The sequence below is a fragment of the Protobothrops mucrosquamatus genome, unplaced genomic scaffold, assembly GCF_001527695.2.
Source record: "Protobothrops mucrosquamatus isolate PMUCROS unplaced genomic scaffold, P.Mucros_1.0 scaffold3912, whole genome shotgun sequence".
NCBI lineage: Eukaryota > Metazoa > Chordata > Lepidosauria > Squamata > Viperidae > Protobothrops > Protobothrops mucrosquamatus.
The window spans coordinates 12756-37874 of NW_015389857.1; the positions used below are offsets into that span (position 1 = coordinate 12756).

General features: G+C 47.4%; 1 protein-coding gene across 1 annotated transcript in view; it reads left to right on the forward strand.

Moving 5' to 3' along the window:
* LOC107298360 (scaffold attachment factor B1) overlaps window positions 1-21952 on the forward strand; it is a 33998-nt gene extending 12046 nt beyond the window's left edge. Inside the window, exons 7-12 of the mRNA XM_029286505.1 lie at window positions 4218-4354; window positions 8414-8704; window positions 9849-9986; window positions 12598-12637; window positions 17428-17525; window positions 21676-21952. Coding sequence (XP_029142338.1) covers window positions 4218-4354; window positions 8414-8704; window positions 9849-9986; window positions 12598-12637; window positions 17428-17525; window positions 21676-21802 — 831 coding nt within the window. The 3' untranslated portion in view covers window positions 21803-21952. The remainder of the gene's footprint in view (window positions 1-4217; window positions 4355-8413; window positions 8705-9848; window positions 9987-12597; window positions 12638-17427; window positions 17526-21675) is intronic.
* Window positions 21953-25119: the final 3167 nt, after the last annotated feature.

Consider the following 25119-nt stretch of genomic DNA (forward strand, 5'->3'; position numbering starts at 1 on the left):
TTATTATTATTATTATTATTATTATTATTATTATTATTATTATTATTATTTATTGAATTTATATACCGCCCTATCTCCCTTACGGGACTCAGGGCGGTGAACAGGCGATAATAAAAACCACGATAAATATACACAAATTTCTGTTCTAAAATCAAATTAAATAACAGGCCTGCTCTAAAAATACCCCATACAAAACCCCATACAAGGCCTTGCCTTGCCCCGTGGCAATGGCACCTCCGCCCTGCCTCGCCTCACCCCGCAGGACGTGCCTCCTGCCCACCGCCCCACCTGCCAGAGACCCCCTGGATCTCCCCCAATCCTGCCCACCCCCCACAGGCGTCCCTCCCCACGAGCAACATTGAGGTGACCACACCCACCCAATCTGCCATGACCAGCACAGCCACGCCCACCCAGTGGGCCACGCCCACCCGGCCCCCGGCGATAAATAAGTGGGTTTTGGGTTGCAGTTTGGGCACTCGGTCTCTAAAAGGTTCGCCATCACTGCCCTAATTTAAGCCTCTTTCTTAAACTTAACCACTTTTCTAGAGCTGAGGTTTATTATTCGATTTATATCCTGCCTTTATTTTTCATCAACTCCAAGCAGCGGACACTCATGACGCTCCCATCTCCTATTTTCCCCACAACAAGAACCCTGTGAGGTTGGTTTGAGAGAGAATGAAAGGAGCTGGCCTAACTGGCTTTTCTCTCCAAGGGAGGATTAGAACTCAGGGTCTCCTGGTTTCTGTTCCAGCACTTTCTCCACTACCCCAAACTGTTTTCTCAAAGATGGACTCAGGTAGTCCTCGACTTAACAACGGTTCGTTTAGTGCAGTGGTTCTCAACCTGTGGGTCGGGACCCCATTTGGGGTCGATCGACCATTTCATGGGGGTCGCCAAGCAAGGCTGTCCGCCATTTTTTTTGTCCGCCATTCTTTTTGTCCATTTTTTCCCCTTTTCCAGCGGGTGCCTTACCTCCCTTGGGCTGGACCAGCTGGTGGTCGGCCTGCTCCGTCTCTGCCGCTTGCCAGCTACGCCTCGACCGGCGCAGGGGGCGGAACCATGCATGCGCGGCGCTCCCGGGCAGGGAAAGTCCTTGACTTACGACTGGTTGGGTAGTCCTCGACTTACGACCGGTTTAGTCCTCGACGTATGACCGGTTTAGTCCTTGACTTACGACCGGTTTAGTCCTCGACTTACGACCGGTTGGGGTCGCGGCATTAAAAAGGTTGAGAACCACTGGTTTAGTGACAGCTCGAAGTTGCAAATGCGCTGAAAAAAGTGACTTAACGACCGTTTTCCCACACTTCTTGTGGCATTCCCCGAGATCATGTGATCAAACTTTAGAGACGCTTGGCAACTGACTCATATTTATGACGGTGGCACTGTGTCTCCCTCCGTGTCCCAGGGATCACCTTTTGCGACCTTCTGACAAGCAAAACCAATGGGGAAGGCAGATTTACTTCACAACTGTGTTGCTAACTTGGCATCTGCAGTGATCCACTTAACAACTGTGGCAAGAGAGGTCATAAAATGTGGCAAAATTTCACTTCACGGCTGTCTTGCTTAGCAACTGAACTTTTTGGTTCAATTGTGATTGTAAAGTCGAGGACTTGCCTGTATGGTTGCTTGTGATCTTCTTGTGGCTAAGAATTTCAGGAAAATACAAAGGAGGCTAGGTTTATACCAGGGGTAGGCAACCTTGGCTCTTTTACGACTCGTGGACTTCAACTCCCAGAATTCCTGAGCCAGCCATGCTGAGGGGACAGGGAGAGGTTTCCATGCTGAGCCATGCTGGCTCAGGAATTCTGGGAGTTGAAGTCCACCAGTCATAAAAGGGCCAAGTCTGAAGACCCCTGCTCTAAAGGTACAAACCAGTAGTTCCACCAGATGTAGAGTTGGTCTATAGCAGGGGTGGGGAACCTTGTCTGAGATGGTATAGGTCAGGGGTCTTCAAACTTGGCCCTTTTATGACTCATGGACTTCAACTCCCAGAATTCCTGAGCCAGCCTGGCTCAGCTTGGAAACCTCTCCCTTTCCCCTCAGCATGGCTGGCTCAGGAATTCTGGGAGTTGAAGTCCACGAGTCCTAAAAGAGCCAAGGTTGCCTACCCGTGGTTTATACCCTACCAGCTGGTTTTTTTAAAAAGATTTATATCTGAACACCGCCTTTATTGTACTTCGGCAAGGCATCACCTGGTGGTGCTCTTTCACTCCAGAGATCAAAGTGATGAATTTTGACTTATGAGGTACGTCGGATAGAGCCTCAGTTGCTGTTTTGATCCCGTTGGTAGGTCTCTCAACCTTAAAGAAGAAAAAAACGACAAAAACAACTCTCAAAAAGTGGAGGAGAGCGGAGAGGAAAAGCAGGAAAAAGGAACAGAAGAGCAGAAAAACGGGTCACCTGGACGTTCGCGCTCCGTTAAATCAGGTAATTAAAACTTTTATCGAAGCATTATGGTTTCAGGGCTGAGGGTGAGCTGATCCCTTCGTGCGAGCATGTCCTTTTGCATTTGAAATCTCCACCTGCCTGATGGACACTTCCGGAGAACTAAAGCCAGGGGTAGGCAACCTTGGCTCTTTTATGACTCGTGGACTTCAACTCCCAGAATTCCTGAGCCAGCCACGCTGAGGGGAAAGGGAGAGATTTCCAAGCTGAGCCATGCTGGCTCAGGAATCCTGGGAGTTGACGTCCACGAGTCATAAGAGAGCCAAGGTTGCCTACCCCTGACCTAGATGANGGAAAATAAGCCCTAATGCAGTGTTCCTCAACCTTGACAATTTTAAGGCATGTGGACTTCAACTCCCAGAATTCCACAGCCAACATTGTTGGCTGTGGAATTCTGGGAGTTGAAGTCCACATGCCTTAAAATTGTCAAGGTTGGTGCCCTAATGCGTCTTTTGGAGCAAAAGTTAATATAAAATCCGGCATTATTTTCAGGGGAAACACGATAGTCTACTAACCACCTCCAAAATGGGATGCCCCTATTGGGATTCCAGTCCAGTTGGCCAAGGCAGGCTTTTAGGCATTTTCAGAAAGGGGGAGGGGAGAATTTCAACTCAAGAGGCACGATATTTCAAAGGATGGGAGCCATAGCAGACAAAGTCCTTTTCTTGGACCCCACCAGGCACAATCCCTTGGCCGACGGGATCCAGAGCTGGATAGGATTCTGCTGGAGCATGTGGGGCAGGCCAGAATAGAATAGAATAGGGCTGGAAGGGACCTTGGAGGTCTACTAGTCCAGCCCCCTGCTCAAACAGGAGGACCTATACCAGTGGTGGCGAAACTATGGCACATGTGCCAGAGGCGGCACTCACAGCCCTCTCTGTGGGCACACGTACCATGCCCCGGAGATGGCAACCGTCCCTCTTCAACCAGCCGCCCGCTAACTCACTGAGCTCCCACGTGGCCGGATGCATCCCAGCATGGCTGGTTTCCCTCCTTCCCCCCCATCCCATCCCTCCTGGCCTTGCATGCTCTCCTTTTCCCGGACACGACCCACTGCATCGCTCCTCAGCTGTCGGCCATCCGTCCAGCTAAGAGGTGGCTTCTCTGAACTGCTGGGGGCGGGCTGCGGAGCCCCAGAGTGCGCCGGTCGAGGGGCCGGCAGGCTGTGGCTGCTGATGGATACTGTCGGCTCCCATGCGCTTGCTGGCTTCTGTGTGCAGGGGCCAATGGTGTCAGGCAGCAGCTGCCCCGGCCCCTGCCTCGCCTTGCCCTGCGACAATGGCACCCCTGCCCTGCCTTGCCTTGCCTCACCCCGTAGGACGAGCCTCCTGCCCACCGCCCCACCTGCCAGAGACCCCGTTTCTCCCCCGACCCTGCCCGGCCCCCACAGGCATCCCTCCCCACGAGCATCATTGAGGTGACCATGCCCAGCTTGGCCACACCCACCCAGTCTGCCATGACCACAGCCACGCCCACCCAGTGGGCCACGCCCACCTGGCACCCGGCGATAAATAAGTGGGTTTTGGGTTGCAGTTTGGGCACTCGGGCTCTAAAAGTTTCGCCATCACTGACCTATACCATCTCAGACAAGTGACTGTCCAGTCTCTTCTTAAAAACCTCCAGTGAGGGAGCGCCCACGATTTCTGAAGTCCACCCCTTGGTTCTCTTGGCTGCAGAACATGGGCGCCCAGCTGCTCGGAAGCTGAAGGCGCCCGGAGTAAAAACGCAGGCGCTACATCCCCACCCTTTCCCCCTTTTCTGCTTCGCTTCAGAGCACCAAAAGCCACGACCGCAAGTCGGAGAGCAAAGAGAAGCAAGACATTCTGTCGTTCGATAAAATCAAGGAGCAGCGCGAGCGGGAGCGCCAGAGGCAACGCGAACGGGAGATCCGAGAGACGGAACGGAGGAGGTGGGTTGGCGTTGGCTCCTCGCCACGTTTCTAACCCCCAAACTGTCGCTGGGGCAAGGGGTTCCTCTGCTTTAGTAACCATCCGTTTGGTGTCCGATCCAAGTTACAGTAGCACTGAAAAAAAAGTGATTTTGGACCTCATGCTTACGACCGTTGCAGCATGCTCGCGGTCCCGTGATCAAAATTCAGACGGTTGGCCACTGGCTCGTATTTATGGAGGTCGTGGCATCCCTGAGTCACTTTTGCACCTGACAAGCGGAGTCAGCGGGGAAGCCCAATTGGCTTAAGAACCGTGCCAAGAAAATTGGTAAAATGGGGCAAAACTCAACAACTGTCCAGCGTAGCAACAGAAATTTTGGGCTCAATTGTGGTCGTAAGTCGAGGACCACCTGCATCCATTGGGATGCTGCACCCAGTGTACCAAATGGGCGGAGCTTGCATTGATGTTGTTCTTTTAATGAGAGCGTTGCATCCTGTGGACACCTCTGCTTAATAATAATAATAATAATAATAATAATAATAATAATAATAATAATAATAATAATAATAATAATAATAATAATAATAATAATAATAATAATAATAAAGTTGGAAGGGACCTTGGAGGTCAGTTAGTCCAACCCCCTGCTCAAGCAGGAGAACCTATACCATTTCAGACAAATGGCTGTCCAGTCTCTTCTTAAAAACTTCCAGTGTTGGAGCATTCCCCGCTCCTGGAGGCAGGTTGTTCCACTGGTTAATTGTCCTCACTGTCAAGAAGTTTCTCCTTAGTTCCAGGTTGTTTCTCTCCTTGGTTAGTTTCCATCCGTTGCTTCTCGTGGACTTCAGCTCCCAGAATTTCCCAGCCAGCAGGGGGATTCTGGGAGTTGAAGTCCACAACTCTTAAAGTTGCCAAGGTTGGACACCCCTGTGGATAAACAACCTGTTTGAAAACAGTCATCAACCTGGTGGGTGAGCTGTCAGCTGGGCTGTCGGCGATCCTTTCTTTTAATCACTTTGAACTTCTCTCAAAGTCCTTGATAAACAGGATGCTGAGGTCGCCATTCCTGGCTCGCTTCCAAAGTGGACGAAAGAGCCGCCTAGTGTCAGTTGTGTAGCACTGGACCTTTTTTTAAAAAAACAGTTCTTGTTTTTCGTGCGTCCTTGTCGCAGCTCAGCAGGCTCCAGTCCAACATTGCCCCAGCTGAGCTGAGCTCTTTCCCCCCCCCCCTTCTTTTGAAACCCTCCTGTCTCCGCGCAACAACCAGAGAGGATTATCCTGGCATGAATCTGCGGTCTGTTGACATGATCTATTATGCAGCTGTCGCTTTCCTCCCGGGATCCACTCTCTGTTTGGGCGTCATGGAGGTTTGATTCAGTTGCTGAGTGAAATCTTCCGTGTTTCTCCACTGCCGCCCCCTTATTGCAAGCAGATATTTTAAAGAGCTCTTTATTATGTAGGAACGCGGTGCGTTTTTCCACTGAACGGATCGTACGTCAGCAGGCTGGCAGAGCTCTTCCTCTTGATTAAATGTTGTCAGGGGTCTTTCTTTTTGTCCGTGTGACAAGTAGTTATTAATATTGGAAGAAGCCTTTTCCTCTCCTTCCCTCTCCCTCTCCATTACCTGCATATTCCCTTCTAAATTTGACACACTCCATTCATTTGACTTCACTTCCACATTCTCTTCTTTCGTTTTCCCCCAGTCAGGCAGGTGGGTTCAGCGTGCTGGATTTTTTTTTTTAAAAAAAATTCATTTAAAATTTTATTTATATATATCACACCTTTATTATATTGACAAATATCTCAAGGTGACGAACTTATCCTATACACCTTCCTCCTCCTGTTTTCCCCATAACAATAACCCTGTGAGGTGGGTTGGGCTGAGAGAGACTGGCTCAAAGTCACACAGCCAGCTTGCATGCCCAAGGCAGGACTAGAACTCGCCGTCTCCTGATGGTTGGCCAACCTAGCTGGCTTTCATGCCCAAAGTGGAACTAGAACTCTCCGTCTCCTGGTGATTGGCCAACCCAGCCAGCTTTCATGCCTAAGGCGGGACTAGAACTCACTGTCTCCTGGTGATTGGCCAACCCAGCCAGCTTTCATGCCTAAGGTGGGACTACAACTCACAGTCTCCTGGTGATTGGCCCAAAGTCACCCAGCCAGCTTTCATGCCTAAGGCGGGACTACAACTCACAGTCTCCTGGTGATTGGCCCAAAGTCACCCAGCCAGCTTTCGTGCCTAAGGCGGGACTAGAACTCTCCGTCTCCTGGTGATTGACCCAAAGTCACCCTGCCAGCTTTCATACCTAAGGTGGGACTAGAACTCTCCGTCTCCTGGTGATTGGCCTAAAGTCACCCAGCCAGCTTTCATGTCTAAGGAGGGACTAGAACTCTCTGTCTCCTAGTGATTGGCCCAAAGTCACCCAGCCAGCTTTCATACCTAAGGTGGGACTAGAACTCTCCGTCTCCTGGTGATTGGCCCAAAGTCATCCAGCCAGCTTTCATATCTAAGGCGGGACTAGAACTCTCCGTCTCCTGGTGATTGGCCCAAAGTCACCCAGCCAGCTTTCATATCTAAGGAGGGACTAGAACTCACGGTCTCCTGGTGATTGGCCCAAAGTCACCCAGATAGCTATCATGACTAAATCAGGACTTGGAATTCACAATCTCCTGCTTTGACCCTGGAATGCTGCAACTTTCATAAATATGAGCCAGTTGCCAAGTGTCTGAATTTGGATCATGTGACCATAGGGATGCTGCAACGGTCACAAGTGTGAAAAACGGTCATAAGTCACCTTTTTTCCCAATGCCATTGTAACTTTGAACGGTCACTAAACACTTAAAGTCGAAGACTAACTGTGTTAACATTTAAGTATTAAAATGTCCTCTATCCTGATATGTTTCGCTGAGCGCACAGAGAATGACCACTGAGTTGAGACTGTGGCAAGAAAAGACTTAAAAGCAGATCTATTTTTCCCCAAGATGACTGCAATTCTTTTAAATGGTGTGTCTGAAGTGTTTGCCCTAAGAGTACAAAATAAAAATTATTTTATAATCCAGCAGGATAGGGCAGTAAAATGTAAGGCCATTGTCAGTCGACATAATTTCTTCTACGAGCAAAGCTAATTAAAATTAATGCTTTAAAAGTTACTGAAGCTAGCTCCAATTTAAATTCACATTTCTCTCTCTCCGCCTTTCCTACTAAAAGGAAAACTTTTTTTTTCCTTTTTAATAAAGTACCGGATTACAATGGAAAAAGTAATACCAGCTACGCCATTAAAACAAAATTAAATCTAAACGGCCACAACATAAATGCTTCTTAACATTATATTTAGCTAATTGCTTTTCAGCAAGACTCAGAATTTCTCCATGATCAGATGCAGGAGCTATAAACAAATGACTTTCATACTTTTAATTGGGGGGGGGGGGAGAAAAAGCAATGTTTCGTATCTGCCTTGCCTGGTTTTAGATACAGAGCAACTTCTCATGATACAGGTGGCCTCTGTTGTCGTCCTCTAAAAGGGTTTGCCAGTATCTCAGATTCTAGCCATGGCCAGAATTTAGTTTCTTGAAAATAACCTTGGATTCAGCTCACATCACTTTAGGCAGGGGTCCCCAACCTATGGGCTCTTGGCCCGCGGGCCGCAGAAATGACTGGCCAGGGCGCACACAAGTGGGCGTGCATTCCCCCCACTTGCGCTAGCGCCCACGGCCCTGTTTGCACATGCGTGCGGGCGCGAACGGAAACGCTAGCGTGGGGGGAGCATGCGTGCCCTGTTTTTGCATGCGTGAACGGGCCGATAGTGCGGGGGGGCATGTGTTCCCCCGTTTGTGCATGCGTGAACAGGCCACTAGCGCGGGAGTGTGTGCGTGGCCCATGCACGAATGGGCGCTACCCACCATGGGGGTGCACAGCCGTTTGCGCATGGCCGGTCCCTCGCCATCTCTGGGGCAGCCCCACGGGCCAGATGTGGCCCGTGGGCCTTGAGTTTGACATGCCTCTTCTAGTCTCTTGCTAAGATTCAGCCTTGCCATCTTCCCCGTGCAAACCCCCTCTCGCTTTCCATGTGTGAACCCAGGGAACGGGAGCGGAGGGAGCGGGACCAGCACTCGCAGGAGACCCAGGAGTCGGACGAAAGGCAGCGGCTGCAAAAGGAGCGGGAACGGCTGCACTTCCAGAAGCAACGGCTGGAGCGGGAGCGGATGGAGCGGGAGCGGCTGGAGCGGGAGCGGATGCGCATCGAGCAGGAGCGGCGGAGGGAGCAGGAGCGCATCTACCGGGAGCGGGAGGAGTTACGGCGGCAGCAGGAGCAGCTGCGCTACGAGCAGGACCGTCGTTCGGCCTTGCGGAGGCCCTACAACGACGGACGGTGAGAGAGAGAGTCAGCTTGTAAGGCAGGAGCGCCAACCTGGCACCTGGCTGTTCTTTCCATTTGCGTGTTTTGTAAGCGTTCTACCTTGTGGGCCTTTTGTTCCCTGCTCTTCCTGGTCAGATCCTGCATCTGTTGGCCCTAACATTATTAACCCAAAAAGCCAATGCAGTCCTGGGCTGCATTAACAGAGGGACAGAATCAAGATCACGTGAAGTGTTAATACCGCTTTACAATGCCTTGGTAAGGCCACACTTGGAATCCTGCATCCAGTTTTGGTCACCATATTATAAATAAAGATGTTGAGACTCTGGAAAGAGTGCAGAGAAGAGCAACAAAGATGACTAGGGGAGTGAAGGCTAAAACTTAGGAAGAATATTTGCAGGAATTGGGTATTTCTAGTCTAGTCAACAAAAAGACTAGGGTTGATATGATAAGGGGCTGCCACAAAGAAGGGGGGGGGGTCAACCTATTTTCCAAAGCGCCTGAGGGCAGGACAAGAAGCAGGGAATGGAAACTAACCAAGGAGAGAAGCGACCTAGAACTAAGGAGAAACTTCCTGGCAGTGAGAACAATTCTTGGGTGCTCCAGAAGAATTCTTGGGTGCTCCATCACTGGAGGTTTTTAAGAAGAGACTGAATAACTGTTTGTCTGGCATGGCTTGAGCAGAGGTTTGGACTAGAACAGCAGTAGGTAACTCTGGCTCTTTTATGACTATTGGACTTCAACTCCCAGAATTCCTGAGCCAGCATGGCTCAGCTTGGAAACCTCTCCCTGTCCCCTCAGCATGGCTGGCTCAGAAATTCTGGGAGTTGAAGTCCACAAGTCATAAAAGAGCCAAGGTTGCCTATCCCTGGACTAGAAGACCTCCAAGGTCCCTTCCAACTCTCTTATTCTGTATGAAAGCTGATTGAATGACTTTGATTCAGTCCCTGTCTCTCAGCCCAACTCACCTCACAGGAGTGTTGTGGAGAAAAAGGAAGGGAGTATTTATTATGTGTGTTTGCTGTCTTGAGTTACTTAATAAAGACAGGCTAAACATCTAAAAAGTAAATACGTATTATAAATAAATTGCCGAAACGGCAACCCAAGTCTGTCTGGAACCGGAGTGCTGATAACATGTTGAATCTGGGACTCTTTGCAGCCGTGACGATGGCTACTGGCCAGAGCCAAAGCGGATGGCCATGGACGACCGATACCATTCGGACTTCAGCCGGCAGGATCGCTTCCACGGCTTCGATCACAGAGATCGTGGCCGCTACCAAGACCACTTCGGGGACAGGTAAGGAGCCCTTCCTTCTAGCTCAGGACTCTCAACACACAAACCAAACGAGGGAGAGATTGGCTAGCCTGAAGGTGCAACTCTGAAGCCAGTTTCACCCAGGGCCTCCAAAGTCCTGTAGAGAATTAAAAATGTCTGAGGCATTCAAGAGCGCCAAGGTGACCGTCCATTTATTAAACCCTCAACTCTTCAACCCTCCTCCTGTTTCTCGTGAAAGTCATTTCACGTCGGCTTCTTCCATGTCAGCATTTGGCATTAACCTGAACGGTACCATTTGGTTTTATTGCTAATCTGTGGTCGTTTATTCAAGTTCAGTGCCTTTACAGTGTTCTTGCAGGCCAGAGGGCAGCACATGGGCTACCGCCTGCGAGGGTTTTCGCCCCGCCAGTTATGGCTAGAACTCGACTTTTCATTCGGTTATTTATTGCTGAAACTGTGAAAAAATGTTTAATATGCCACTATTCATCTTCCTTTGGATACCTGGAACGGAGAGCGTCCCATCGGCCTTTTGACGGCTCAGTGACAGCCGGGCCCCTTTTCTTTTCTTAATAAACTCGACTCTGTTTCAAGAAAAAAAACAACATAACAAAATAACTGCCAGTTAAAAAGGAGCAGAGGTTAAAAAAAATTCGAAAAGGAGTTAAAATGTGGGGGAATAAAAGGAAAAAAAAACACAGGGAAAAGACTTCTAACTTCCTTCAGCGCAGATACGTAATCAGATATAGGTAGTCCTTGACTTAACCACTGTTTGTTTAGTGACTGTTTGGGGTCACAACAGCGCTGACAAAAGTCACAACTGTTTTTTCATACTTAACAACTGTTGGGAGCGTCCCCGTGGTCATGTGATCGAAATTCAGACGCTTGCCAACTGACTCGTACTTATGACGGTTGCATTGTCCCTGGGTCCAGGTGATCACCATTTATAACCTTCCCAGCTGGCTTCCAACAAAGTCAGTGGCTAGATATGCTTAACAGCCCCGCGATTCATTTAACAACTTCAGTGGTTCACTTAACTGGAGCAAAAAAAGGTTGCAAAATGGGATAAAACACACTTAACAATTTGCCTTGCCGAGCAACAGAAATTTTGGGCTCAGTTGCGGTCGTAAATCGAGGACTGCCTGTAATCTCTTACTCTATTAAACATGGCATAACTACTATCTAACTTTTAAGTTTCACAGCCTTTCTGGAGTCTTAAAAAAAATCCAAAAACCCAAGCCCAAAATTCAGAAATTACCTATCCACCCTTCTCTAACAAGATCATCAAAACAATTTCTGATTTTAAAACAAACCTGAACAAAACCTTAGAATAACTATGACCAGCAATTCCAATCTAATGACAGCCAGACGATTTTCAGGAAGGGAATCGTCGCGCGATAGCCAAGTATCGCTTAGGTGTGGAAGAATTTGCCTCCTTTTTCTGGGGTCCCACAAAAGATAAAAGAGCAAGGAATTGGAGCATCCCTGGGAGGGTTTTCAGAGCCATTTGAGGATAATACCATGTTTTGTGTGCACTTGAAATTCTCTGTCTGTGAGAGAAAATGCTTGGTATAGGTCAGGGGTCTTCAAACTTGGCCCTTTTATGACTAGTGGACTTCAACTCCCAGAATTCCTCAGCCAGCATGCTTGAAGTAAAACTAAACAAGGTTATTCACCATAGATTAATCCAGGGGTCTTCAAACTTTGCCCTTTTATGACTTGTGGACTTCAACTCCCAGAATTCCTCAGCCAGCATGCTTGAAGTAAAACTAAATAAGGTCATCCACCATAGATTAATTTAGGGGTCTTCAAATTTGGCCCTTTTGTGACTGGTGGACTTCAACTCCCAGAATTCCTCAGCCAGCACGCTTGAAGTAAAACTAAACAAGGTTATCCACCATAGATTAATCCAGGGTTCTTCAAACTTGGCCCTTTTATGACTTGTGGACTTCAGCTCCCAGAATTCCTCAGCCAGGCACCTGTGCCTGGCTGAGGAATTCTGGGAGTTGAAGTCCACAAGTCATAAAAGGGCCAAGTTTGAAGAACCCTGGTATAGATGATGGCGGGACAATTAATTTTATAATTGGGATACCTTATTTTGTAAGGAATTGAACGTAATGGCTATATTACTTTTATCCTTTCTATTTGTTCCATTATCTTCTCTTATTGATATCATGGTTACGATTATTATTTGATATTATGATTACTATTACTTTGTTGTTTGGCATGTACTCAGAGAGCTTATGCACCGGAGACAAAATTCCTTGTGTGTCTATCACACTTGCCCAGTAATATATTCTCAGTCAGTAATTTAATCAATTCCTTTTTTTTTTTTTTGGTCTCGGCATTGCCCCTTTTTGGGGATATTGTTTTTGGCAATATTGTACACAGATTTCCATACTTGCAGACTAAAATTGGACAGGCACTATTTACTGGGGAGGTGACAATCACTAGGATTGACTCCAGTTGGTGTTAACATTCATAGACAAGGTAGAAAATAAAGGCATCTGCACGTTGATAAAGATATCTACTGATACTTTTTCTGCGTGGCGGTGGGAATCGTCTCAACTTCATAATTATTTTAAATTTCTGATAAATACATGCATGGTGGATAACTTCCTTTTTCCCCTTCTAGGAGAGAAAGTTCAAGGATGGTGCCAGACCGAGACGGACAGGTATGCTTGGGTTGAACTCTGGTGTGAATTGTTAAAAATTCCTGTCTCTTGCTCAAAAACTGCCCAGTTTTTATCCCAAAGGTGCTTTTTTTTCTTCTTCACGAGGCAACTGGACTTTTTTGTTTTTCTTGAAGACGTTTCGCTTCTCCTCCAAGAAGCTTCTTCAGCTCTGACTGGATGGTGGGGAAAGGAAGGATTTATACTCCTTGCAGACAGCTGGTCATTTGCCTTCTTTTAGAGAGTCGTTGAGGCCATTTGGAGGTTTACCTGTGTTCTCAGGGTCACCTGAGTGGTGCAAATGGCTGTGGGGCCTTCTTGGAACTGCTGAAAGGACTCTGTTATAGCCTGGAGACGGACGATGTTGTATCCCTTCCCCTCTGTTCAGAGAGGGCTGTTCAATTTTGACACAGATGGCCTCTTTGACCCCCCCCCTTTCAAATGAGCGGTCATCTCTGTCCAAAATGTGGCCATCTATGACAAAACTGAACAGCACTCTCTCAACAGAGGGGGAGGGATACAACATCGTCTATCTCCAGGCTACAACACCGTCCTTTCAGCAGTTCCAAGAAGGCTCCATACCCATTTGCATTACTCAGGTGACCCTGAGGACACAGGTAAGGCTCCAGGGTGGCCTCAGCGACTCTAAAAGGATGCAAATGACCAGCTGACTGCAAGAATCCTTCCATTCTCCCACCATCCAGTCAGAGTTGAAGAAGCTTCTTGGATGAGATTAGAGGTCTGGAGGCTAAAACATAATAAGGAACAGTTGCTGGAATTGGGCATGTGTAGTTTAATGAAGAGAAGGACGAGGGGGGACATGATAGCAGTCTCCCAGTATCTCAGGGGCTGCCCCAAAGAAGAGGGAGTCAAGCTATTCTCCAAAGCGCCTGAAGGCAGGACAAGAAGCAACAGATGGAAACTAATCAAGGAGAGAAGCAACCTGGAACTAAGGAGAAACTTCCTGACAGTTAGAACAATTAACCAGTGGAACAACCTGCCTCCAGAAGCGGTGAATGCTCCAACACTGGAAGTCTTTAAGAAGAGACTGGACAGCCATTTGTCTGAAATGGTATAGGGTTTCCTGCCTGAGCAGGGGGTTGGACTAGAAGACCTCCAAGGTCCCTTCCAACTTTATTATCATTATTATTATTAGAAGTGAAATGTCTTCAAGAAAAACAAGAAAGTCCAGTTGCCTCGTGAAAAAAAAAAAGCACCTTTGGGACAACCATGACCTCTGGATGACCTGGATCATCTCCATGCCCAGTTTTTAAAGTTTAGGATTTGCAATTTCAAGGGGGCAGGTCTGGAGCCAAAGGTGGACCACAAGGGCTCGCTCAGACTGTGTTTTGGGCGTGACCCACACGTCCATTGTCTATCGAAGGAAGGAAGAGATCAAAGAGACCACCCCTGTCGTTTACAGCTTGCCTTTGGGACAAGCCAATTTTACAGGTAGTCCTCGACTTACAACCGTTCATTTAGTGACCGTTTGAAGTTACAACGACACTGAAAAAAGGGACTGATGACCAGGCTTCACACTTTACGACCGTTGCAGCATCCCCATGGTCACATGACTGAAATTCAGACGCTTGGCAACTGGCTCATATTTGCGGCAGTCGCAGTGTCCCGGGATCATGTGATCCCCTTTTGTGACCTTCTGACCAGCAAAGTCCATGGAGGAAGCCAGATTCAATTTAACAACCATGTGGGGCAAAATTCACTTAGCGAGTGTCTCATTTAGCAACAAATTTTGGGCTCCGTTATGGTCGTAAGTCGAGGGCTACCTCCGTTTTGTCTTTAGAGGTCTGCCTCTGAGTTTGTGAGGGCTGTTCTCCTGCCTGGTCTTTTTTTACACCTGGCCCCTCATTGACAGGAGAATGCAAAAGAGCCATTAAAAATTGGACCGTGAAATTAGAAACTTCCTCATCCAAAGTCAGGTTTCGTTTAATGCAGACACTCCCTTTCTGCGGCGATTAAGCTCCAAGTGGATTTGCTACAGATGTGAGGGCGACAAGATCGCCATTTATTCCAAACTATGAGGTGTTTTTTTTTTATGTTTTGTGGGGAAGAGGAGCTGGCTTCCGTGTTCAGCTGCAGGGCCCACTGACGAGGCGTACCGGTAGCTAGCATTTAGCAGTAGCATTTAGGTTAATATTTAAATATTTAAATATTTAAATATAATAAAAATAATATGCCCTCCCCATAAGCACTTTGCAGCGCTCTCTTGGTGGTTTACAATGTAGAAGCGTTGTTTGCATCTTGCCCCCAACAATCTGGGTCCTCATTTGACCCGCCTCAGAAGGGTGGAAGGCTGAGTCAACCTTGAGCCCCGTCAGGATCGAACTCCAGGCTGTGGGCACAGCTTGCTTGCAGTACTGCATTCTGACCACTGTGCCATCCCGGCTCCTCTACTAAACTACAATCCTCTACTCCTCTACAATCAAGGGATTGTTAGCTAGGATGGATGGATGGATAGAGAGATATAAAGATATGATAGGTAGGTAGGTAGATGTAGGTAGGTAGATAGATGTAGGTAGGTAGGTAGGTAGGTAGGTAGGTAGGTAGGTAGATAGGTAGATAGATAGATAGATAGATAGATAGATAGATAGATAGATAGATAGATAGATAGATAGATAGATAGATAGATAGATACATAGATACATAGATACATAGATACATAGATACATAGATAGATAGGATAAGAGAGCAATAGCACTTAGACTTATATACCTCTTCACAGTGCTTTATAAACCTCTAAGTGGTTTACACAGCCAGTATCTTGCCCCTCCAACAATCTAGGTCAGGGGTAGTCAACCTTGGCTCTTTTATGACTCGTGGACTTCAATTCCCAGAATTCCTGAGCCAGCATAGCTGGCTCAGGAGTTCTGGGAGTTGAAGTCCACGAGTCATAAAAGAGCCAAGGTTGACTACCCCGATCTAGGTCCTCATTTTATGGACCTCTGGAAGGATGGAATGTTTGATGGGTTTACACGTGACCTCAGCTGATGCTTCAGGACCTGAGTTGAGATGAAATTCTACAAGGTTTTCGTCAGTTAAAAAAAATAATCAGCTTTAGTATGATGGCACCTAAGTAATGCTGGATACCATCCTGCAGATGGCAAAGATCGATGAATTTTGACATTCCGAAGGCAGTAATTTCAAACATCTTTTGCGAATATCTCCTTCACTGGCATTCGCCAGCGGATGCTGGCTGCAGTTGAAACTAAGATACTGGGCCTCAAGTAAGACGATTGCCACATTTTCAGGCATTTATTAGCAATAGCACTTAGACCAGTGATGGCGAACCTTTTAGAGACCGAGTGCCCAAACTACAACCCAAAACCCTCTTATTTATCGCCAGGTGCCAGGTGGGCGTGGCCCACTGGGTGGACGTGGCTGTGGTGGTCATGGCAGATTGGGTGGGTGTGGCCAAGGTGGGCGTGATCAACTCGATGTTGCTCATGGGGAGGGACGCCTGTGGGGGCCGGGCAGGGTTGGGGGAGATCCAGGGGGTCTCTGGTTGGTGGGTCGGTGGGCAGGAGGCTCGTCCTGTGGGGTGAGGTGAGGCAGGGCAGGGGTGCCATTGTCACAGGGCAAGGTGAGGCAGGGGCCGGGGCGGCTGCTGCCTGACACCATCGGCCCCTGCACACAGAGGCCAGTGAGCGCATGCGGATACATCCGGCCATGTGGGACCTCGGCAAGTTAGCAGGTGGCTAGTTGAAGAGGGACGGTTGCCATCTCTCCAGGGCATGGTGCGTGTGCCCACAGAGAGGGCTCTGAGTGCCGCCTCTGGCACGCGTGCCATAGGTTCGCCACCACTGACTTAGACAGTGCTTTATAGCCCTCTCCAAGCAGTTTACAGAGTCAGCCTGTTGCCCCCCGCCTGCGCCCTCCCCCCAGCAATCTAGGTCCTCATTTTATGGACCTTCGGAAGGATGGAAGGCTGAGTCAACCTCAAGCCCCATCATGAGGGAACGGCTGGCAGGGAGTAGGAAGTCGGCCTGCAGTGCTGCATTCGTAACCGCTGCACCACCAGGCCTCAAAGCTGCCCCCTTAAACCTTAATAGGGTGGTCCTTTTACACTACTGGCCAAAATTGTGGAAACCTTTTGGGAGAACTGTACAGTAGAAATGCCCCCTTTGGTTAAGTTTCCACCCATTTTTCTTCTAATTTCTTTATAACTGTAGCCTTGTTCACTTACTAATACTATTTTACATCACTTTCTGGGCGACCGGTCAACTCTTTGCACCATTGCTTTAATTTTATTACGTTTTACAAGCTCACTCAACGAAAGAACACAAAAAAAAACCCCAACCAACTTGATAGTGATCACATAACACACTGACAAATGTCCTCCTCTCAGCTTCAATACATGACATCAATCACTGGATCCTATTGTGATCTGATTGGCTCATTGCCAGAACAAGATGACACCTGATTGGCTCTCTAAACACTCATGCTCATTGGCTACAATCAGATGAAGGAAAGCTCCCTGATATCAACCTAAGCAAGTTGTGCTTCCTTTTTCTGGTTATTTGGCTATAACTTTTCACAGGATACAGTACAGATAATTGAACAAACTTTGTTGCATTACATTCTTGATTAAATTATCTTTCCATTGATATATAATTTTGTGGTGCTACTCCCCCCCCCCAAAAGTGGTGTTATTAGCCATCAAACCTCAAATGTACACTTTTCCCACAAGGTTTCCACAATTTGGGCCGCTACTGTAGAGGTGGACCATTTTGTGTCGAGGAGCTTCGTAACCTGATATTTGGCCAATCTCTTTTCAGCATCATCCCGACGAGAGTCGCCATTCGCGGGACGGCTGGGCGGGTTACGGGTCAGAGCGGAGGCTGAGCCGAGGTCGAGGTTTACCTCCCCCATCCCGGTGAGTTTATTTAAAGAGGAAGAGGCGCCTTTCAGCCATGTTTTCCTGGAGAAAGAAAGAAAGAGGGGCACGTACATACATATACAGGTAATCCTCCACTTAATGACCACAATTTGAGCCCAAAATTCCCACTGCTGAGGCAGACAGTCGTTAAGTGAGTTTCAATCCCCCTTTTCATGACCTTTCTTGCCGCAGTTGTTAAGGGAATCACTGCGGTTGTATAATAATAATGATGATGATGATGATGTTGTTGTTGTTAGAAGGGACCTTGGAGGTCTTCTAGTCCAACCCCCTGCTCAGGCAGGAAACCCTATACCATTTCAGACAAATGGCTGTCTAGTCTCTTCTTAAAAACTTCCAGTGTTGGGGCATTCACCGCTTCTGGAGGCAGGTTGTTCCACTGGTTAATTGTTCTAACTGTCAGGAAATTTCTCCTTAGTTCTAGGTTGCTTCTCTCCTTGATTAGTTTCCACCTGTTGCTTCTTGTCCTGCCTTCAGGCGCTTTGGAGAACAGCTGGACTCCCTCTTCTTTGGGGCAGCCCCTGAGATATTGGAAGACTGCTATCATGTCCCCCCTCGTCCTTCTCTTCATTAAACTGGACATCCCCAATTCCAGCAACCGTTCCTTATATGTTTTAGCCTCCAGTCCCCTGATCATTAAGTTAGTAACACGGTTGTTAAGTGAATCTGGCTTCTCCCATTGGTTTAGGCTTGTCAGAAGGTCGCAAAAGGGGATCGCGAGACTCTCCCCACCCCCCGTGGCCCTGCAACCGTCATAAATATGAACCAGTTGCCAAGCATCCAAATTCTGATCCTGCGACCATGGGGATGCTGCAACTGTCGTTAAGTGTGAAAATGGTCGTAAGTCACTTTTTTTCAGTGCCGTTGCAGCTTCCAAAAGTCACCAAGGGAGCAGTAACTCGAGGACTACCTACAGCACCCCCCCCCCATAAAAGAGACCGTACCTTGGCACGAAATACATTGGGGGAGGGGGGGCTACATCTTGGCTGTGGACTTGTGGACTTCATCTCCCAGAATGCCTCAGCCGGCAGACCAGAGCTGTCTGAGAAATTCTGGGAGTTGAAGTCCACAAGTTGTAAAGTCGCCAAGGTTGGAGAACCTCCCCCCCCTTCTGTGTTAGGGGAAAATTTGCCCAGAAAGGTGTACATTAGCAAAAATAACATTTCAAATCGTTTACAGATGGTCCTCGATTTACAACAGTTCATTTAGCGACCGTTCAAAGTTACAACAGCACTGGGGAAAAAAGGGAGCTATTGCCATTTTTCACACCGTTGCAGCATCCCCCAGGGTCACGTGATCAGAATTCAGATGCTCGGCTACCGACTCATATTTACGACGGTTGCTACGTCCCGGGGTCACATGATTCCTCTTTTGCAACCTTCTGACCAGCCAAGTCAACGGGGGGAGCCAGATTCACTTAACAACCGTGTTACTAACTTAGTAAGTGCAGTGATTCACTTAACGGCTACGGCAGGAAAGGTCATAAAATGGGGGGGAAAACCCACCCTTTTTCTGGCTGCACGCAGAAACGAGCTTTCTTCAAGATGGCTTCTTGGGGAAAGGATGGGAGATGAAGCGCGGAGGCAGGAATAGAAAGAAAGGAATCTTTTATTGATGCTCACCCTGGTATTTCTCCTCTGTTCATTAGGAGGAAGAGGAGGAGGAGGAAGAGAAAGACGACTATGGAGTCCTCGGTGCTCTCTGAGCTTCATTGTTTCCTTGCAGACGTTTCATGACCCAACTAGGTAACATCATCAGTGCCAGAAGGGAGTGGGGTTTGCCCTCAGTTTACCTACAAGCGGCTTGCCCTGTCAGTGTTGGCGGGAGTATTCTTGGTGGTTCTTTGATTAGGCCCGTGGTGGTGAACCTATGGCACGGGTGCCAGAGGCGGCACTCAGAGCCCTCTCTATGGGCACGCGCGCCGTCGCCCCAGTCCTAGGCCTTCAGCTGGGTTTTATAAAACCTTTTCGCTTTAGGCCTCCGCCACCGTGTGCAAAAAAAAAAGATTCAGTCAATCAATCAATTTCAACTTCTCGTGGGAAAATAAAGATGTCGCAAAGTTGGAATTGATTGATTGAACTTTTTAGTCCCACCCAGTCTGCCGTTACCATTGCAGCGACGCCCACCCAATGGGCCACGCCCACCCAATGGGTCACGCCCACCCAGCACCCAACCATACATAAGTGGGTTTTGGGTTGCAGTTTGGGCACTCGGTCTCTAAAAGGTTCGCCATCACTGGATTAGGCTGTTCTTAACCCTGTAACAATAACCCCACTCCCTTACTAGCACTGATGATGTTACCTAATTGGGCAACGAAACGTCTGCAAGAAAACAACCCAACTCAGAGACCACCAAGGATTCCACAGCTATAGATATTCTCTCCTATCAGTACAGGAGCTGCTTTATCCAGAATACGCCACAGGCTTTCATCCCAGCAGAGGAAGGGGGCCCCATAGAACCAAACATTACCCAACTCGGTCTAAGAAGAAAGCTGAGCTCTTACCTTGCTATTGATCATGGCCCATCTCTCTGTCTGCACTCCCCATCCAGGAGCGATCTTGATGCCTCTCCAGCTTCTGGCCGTGATCTCCCCAGTGTCTCCCTTCCCTGGAGGCACGGGAGGAAAAAAAAATAGCCGTCTTTTCAATCTTTTCAAAGATGTTTTTATTCTTTTAATTGTAGTATATTTTCTTGAATTTTAAGTCGCCCGTGAGTCATTAATTGAGATGGGCAGAGATTAGATAGATAGATAGATAGATAGATAGATAGATAGATAGATAGATAGATAGATAGATAGATAGATAGATAGATAGATAGATAGATAGATAGATAGATAGATCAGAGACAGACAGAGATGATAGTGGATTGATTCATGGATAGATGAATGAATATGGATGGATGGATAGATTGATAGATGAGAGAGACAGATGATAGTAGATTGATGATGGATAGATGAATGAATATGCATAGACAGACAGACAGATAGATTGATAGATAAGAGAGACAGACAGATGATAGTGGATTGATGGATAGATGAATGGATGGATATGGATGGATGGATGGATGGATGGATAGATAGATAGATAGATAGATAGATAGATAGATAGATAGATAAAAAGATAAAATTATTTAAATTATTATCATTACTGTCTTTTTATATTATGGATCAACATACATACATTGGCAGAGCCAAGAAAAAATCTAGGAAATCCTCCTCCTCCTCCTTCTTGTTCTTCCCATCCTACTCCTCCTCTCCCTTTTAGCACTGATGATGTTAGCTAGTTGGGTAATGAAACATATGCAAGAAAACAACCAAGCCAAGAGAGCACCAAGGACCCCACAGTAGTAGTAGTAGTAGTAGTAGTAGTAGTAGTAGTAGTAGTAGTAGTAGTAGTAGTAGTAGTTCTCCTCCTCCTCCTCCTCCTTATTATTATTATTATTATTATTATAATTATTATATTATTATTATTATTATTATTATTATTACTACTACTACTACTACTCAAGAGAGTGAAGGCATTTTCCTCTTTCCTACCATTTTCCCACGACAACTATGGGAGATGGGTTGGGTTGAGAGGGACTGACCCAAAGGCACCTAGCCAGTTTTCTTACCTAAGGTGGGACTAGAACTCACCGTCTCCTGGTGACTGACCCAAAGTCACCCAATCAACTTTTTTGACTAAGGCAGAACTAGAACTCACCGTCTCCTGTTGATTGGCCCAAAGTCACCCTGCTGGCTTCCATGGCTAAGGCAGGACTAGAACGCCTCGTCTCCCGATGATTGACTTAAGAGTCACCCAGCACCTTCCATGTCCAAAGGCAGAACTAGAACTTCCCATCTCCTGGCGATTGGCCCAAAGCCACCCAGCTGTTTTTCCATACCTAAGACAGGAGGAGTAGAACTCTCCGTCGCCTGGTCTTTGGCTCGGAGTCACCCAGCCAGCTTTCATATAACTAGGTCAGGACTAGAACTCGCCATCTCCCGGTTTCCAGCCTGGTCCCTTCGCTGCTAGACCAAACTGTCAATCCATCCTAAAGCTCCGGGCGACCCCAGGCAGCCTTCTCCTCGTCTAAGATACTTCAGAACTAAAGCAATTGCGTTTTTTTGTTTTTGTTTTTTTGCCCACAGGCGTGGAGAATTTGCACAAGGCGGATCGCAGCACTCGGTCGCGCAAGTCCCCAACATGCCAGGCGGTTTTGCAAGCCAGGATAGAACAAGCCGGCCGACTGACCCGCGTTTCGCTCACCGTTATTGAAGATTTTCCTTTTCCCACACGACTCCGTGGCAAGCAGACTCTGTGGAATTTTTGCTCCCCTGGTTATGGCCTTGGAACTGTTGTTTGCTGAAACAGACGCCCACCACAGTAGCTTGCAGATGATGTGAACTCAATTGTGTTTTGTGTCTGTGTGTGTGTGTGTGTGTGTTCTCTCCCTCCCGCTCCCTCCCTGCTCTGGATATGTTCTTACCGGGACACCACTCAGTTGTTTCGCAGGAAACATTCCATTTTCCACCAATAATAAATCTTACTGTATTGAGCTGGTGGGAGAGTGATTGGGGCGGCTGATAAACGATGAACTTGAACGTTTTCCCGTGAATTCAATGGTGAAAAAAGCAAGGTTCTACATTTAAGCAAGAAAAGCCAAATGTACAGGTATAGTATAGGGGGTACCTTGCTCAATAGTAGTAACTGTGAGAGGGATCTCGGAGTCCTAGTGGACAATCACTTAAATATGAGCCAGCAGTGTGCTGCAGCTGCCAAAAAGGCCAACACAGTGCTAGGCTGCATTAACAGAGGGAGAGAATCAAGATCATGTGAAGTATTAATACCACTTTACAAGGCCTTGGTAAGGCCACACTTGGAATACGGCATCCAGTTTTGGTCACCACGATGTAAAAAAGATGTTGAGACTCTAGAAAGAGTACAGAGAAGAGCAACAAAGATGATTAGGGGACTGGAGGCTAAAACATATAAGGAACGGTTGCTGGAATTGGGTATGTCTAGTTCAATGAAGAGAAGGACGAGGGGGGACATGATAGCAGTGTTCCAGTATCTCAGGGGCTGCCCCAAAGAAGAGGGAGTCAAGCTATTCTCCAAAGCGCCTGAAGGCAGGACAAGAAGCAACGGATGGAAACTAATCAAGGGGAAACTAATCTAAGGAGAAACTTCCTGACAGTTAGAACAATTAACCAGTGGAACAACCTGCCTCCAGAAGCGGTGAATGCTCCAACACTGGAAGTTTTTAAGAAGAGACTGGGCAGCCATTTGTCCGAAATGCTATAGGGTTTCCTGCCTGAGCAGAGGGTTGGACTCGATGACCTCTAAGGTCTCTTCCAACATTATTATTATTATTATAAGGATGGGTGAATGCAGGTCATCCTCAACTTACGACTACAATTGAGCTGAAGACTTCCATTGCGACACAAGATAGTTGTTCAGTGAGTGGTGCCCCATTTTGCGACCTTCCTTGCCACAGTTGTTAAGTGAATCACTGCAGTTTTAAAATTAGTCACGCGGCTGTTAAGTGGATCCCATTGACTTTGCTTGTCAGAAGGTCGCAAAAGGGAATCACGTGACCGCCGGGACGGTGCAACCGTCATAAATATGAGTCAGTTGCCGAGCGTCTGGATTTTGAGCACAGGACTGTGGGGATGCTGCGGTGTGTGAAAAACGATCTTAAGACACTCTTTTCAGTGCTGTTGTAACTTTGAATGGTAAGTTGAGGACCATCTGTATTCAGTTTGGCCCACGCACAATCTTGCATTAGCATGTTGGACAAGTGTAGGTGTTAGGCGGGCACAGTACCCAGAGAAAAAGATTAAAAAATTATAGTTTGAAAAGGAATGAGAAAAAGCAGAGGGCAAGATTGATTTTGGGGGACTGTTTCTTAACCTTGGCTATTTTAAGATGGGTGGACTTCAACTCCCAGAATTCCCCAGCCTGCATGCTTTAAAATGGGTGGACTTCAACTCCCAGAATCCCCCAGCCTCTATGCTTTAAGATGGGTGGACTTCAACTCCCAGAATTCCCCAGCCTGCATGCTTTAAAATGGGTGGACTTCAATTCCCAGAATCCCCCAGCCTCTATGCTTTAAGATGAGTGGACTTCAACTCCCAGAATCCCCCAGCCTGCATGCTTTAAAATGGGTGGACTTCAACTCCTAGAATTCCCCATCCAGCTTCCTTTTAAGAGAGGAGAACTTCCAACTCCCAGAATTCCCCTGCCAGAATGCTGGGAGTTGAAGTCCACCCATCTTCAAGTGGCCAAGTTGGAAAGCCACCAGACTGATACCGTTTTAAATTCTGCTTCCCCCTTATCCCTCCATTTGGAGGTCCACCTGGATCCTTCAACTTGGATCTGAGGTTCACCAAGTTGGGTTCTCTCACAGCTTGCAGATTCGGCTCTTGGATCCAGCCGATGGCTTCCTTCTCCGTGTATTTGGCATTTCCAAGGAATGCAGGAAAGAACGGAGATGCCTTCGAGATTTTTTTTTATATCTTGGGAGGTTTTATTAACGTTCTCTCAAAAAGTGGGGTGAGAAGCCTGGCCTGCTACAAAGAGAAGTTTTTGCTTCCAGCGATGATGTCCTCGTTTGAAGGATCCCTTTGAGGTTCTCCAGGGTCGGAAATAAAATTGGGCGGGTGAAACGGACGGAGGAGGCAACCTGCAGAAAGAAAAGAACAAAGCCGTAGAAACTTGCGTGGCTGGCGAGAAGCCTCGCTTATTTGAATGGGTGTGTTTTGGCAATTGTAGAAAGATGGCAGGCACTCCAGAGGTCATCCAGTCCCACCCCGTTTGATGCTTGGCCTGTATGACCAGACAGAATAGACCTGATCCGGATCCCATCTATTAAGCTGCAGGGATGGGAACCTAAGAAATAACCGTGTCTGTTTACAGCATTTGCCTCTTGGAACGCTGGTTATGGCTGTCATTTTGACTTTTTTGACCTCCCTATGGAGGTCTCCCCCCCACACACACGTGCGCGCACACAAGCCGTGTTCGAAAAAAGTTCTGAACCTCGGGCCCTGATTTAGAGTATTTACCGCATCCTATGTGCTTTATCGTCCATTTTAATGATAGTTTTTATGCCGACGGTCGGGTGGTGCTTTTGTAAAAAATGTTATTTATACAGTTGTATTTATGGCCTTTTGCCCAGAGTCATTGGAGAGCTAGCCAGCCTTACAAATTTCTTAAGCAAGTAGAAATGGAAGAACTTCAAACAAGAAAGGAACCCCTGAGAGCATCAAGACCAACCCCCTTGCTCTGCTTAGAAGTTAGGAACGCCGATAGTTATCCAGCCACAGATTGAATGCAACCAGTGAAGGGAGACCAGCAGCTCTCTGGGGCTTTGTTTGCACTGTTCAACAGCTCTTTGTGAGAGGTGTTTTTTTTTCTAACATCCCTCCTGGAATTGTAAATAATAATAATAATAATAATGATAAAGTTGGAAGGGACCTTGGAGGTCATCTAGTCCAACCCCCTGCTCAGGCAGGAAACCCTATACCATTTCGGACAAATGGCTGTCCAGTCTCTTCTTAAAAACTTCCAGTGTTGGAGCATTGACAGCTTCTGGA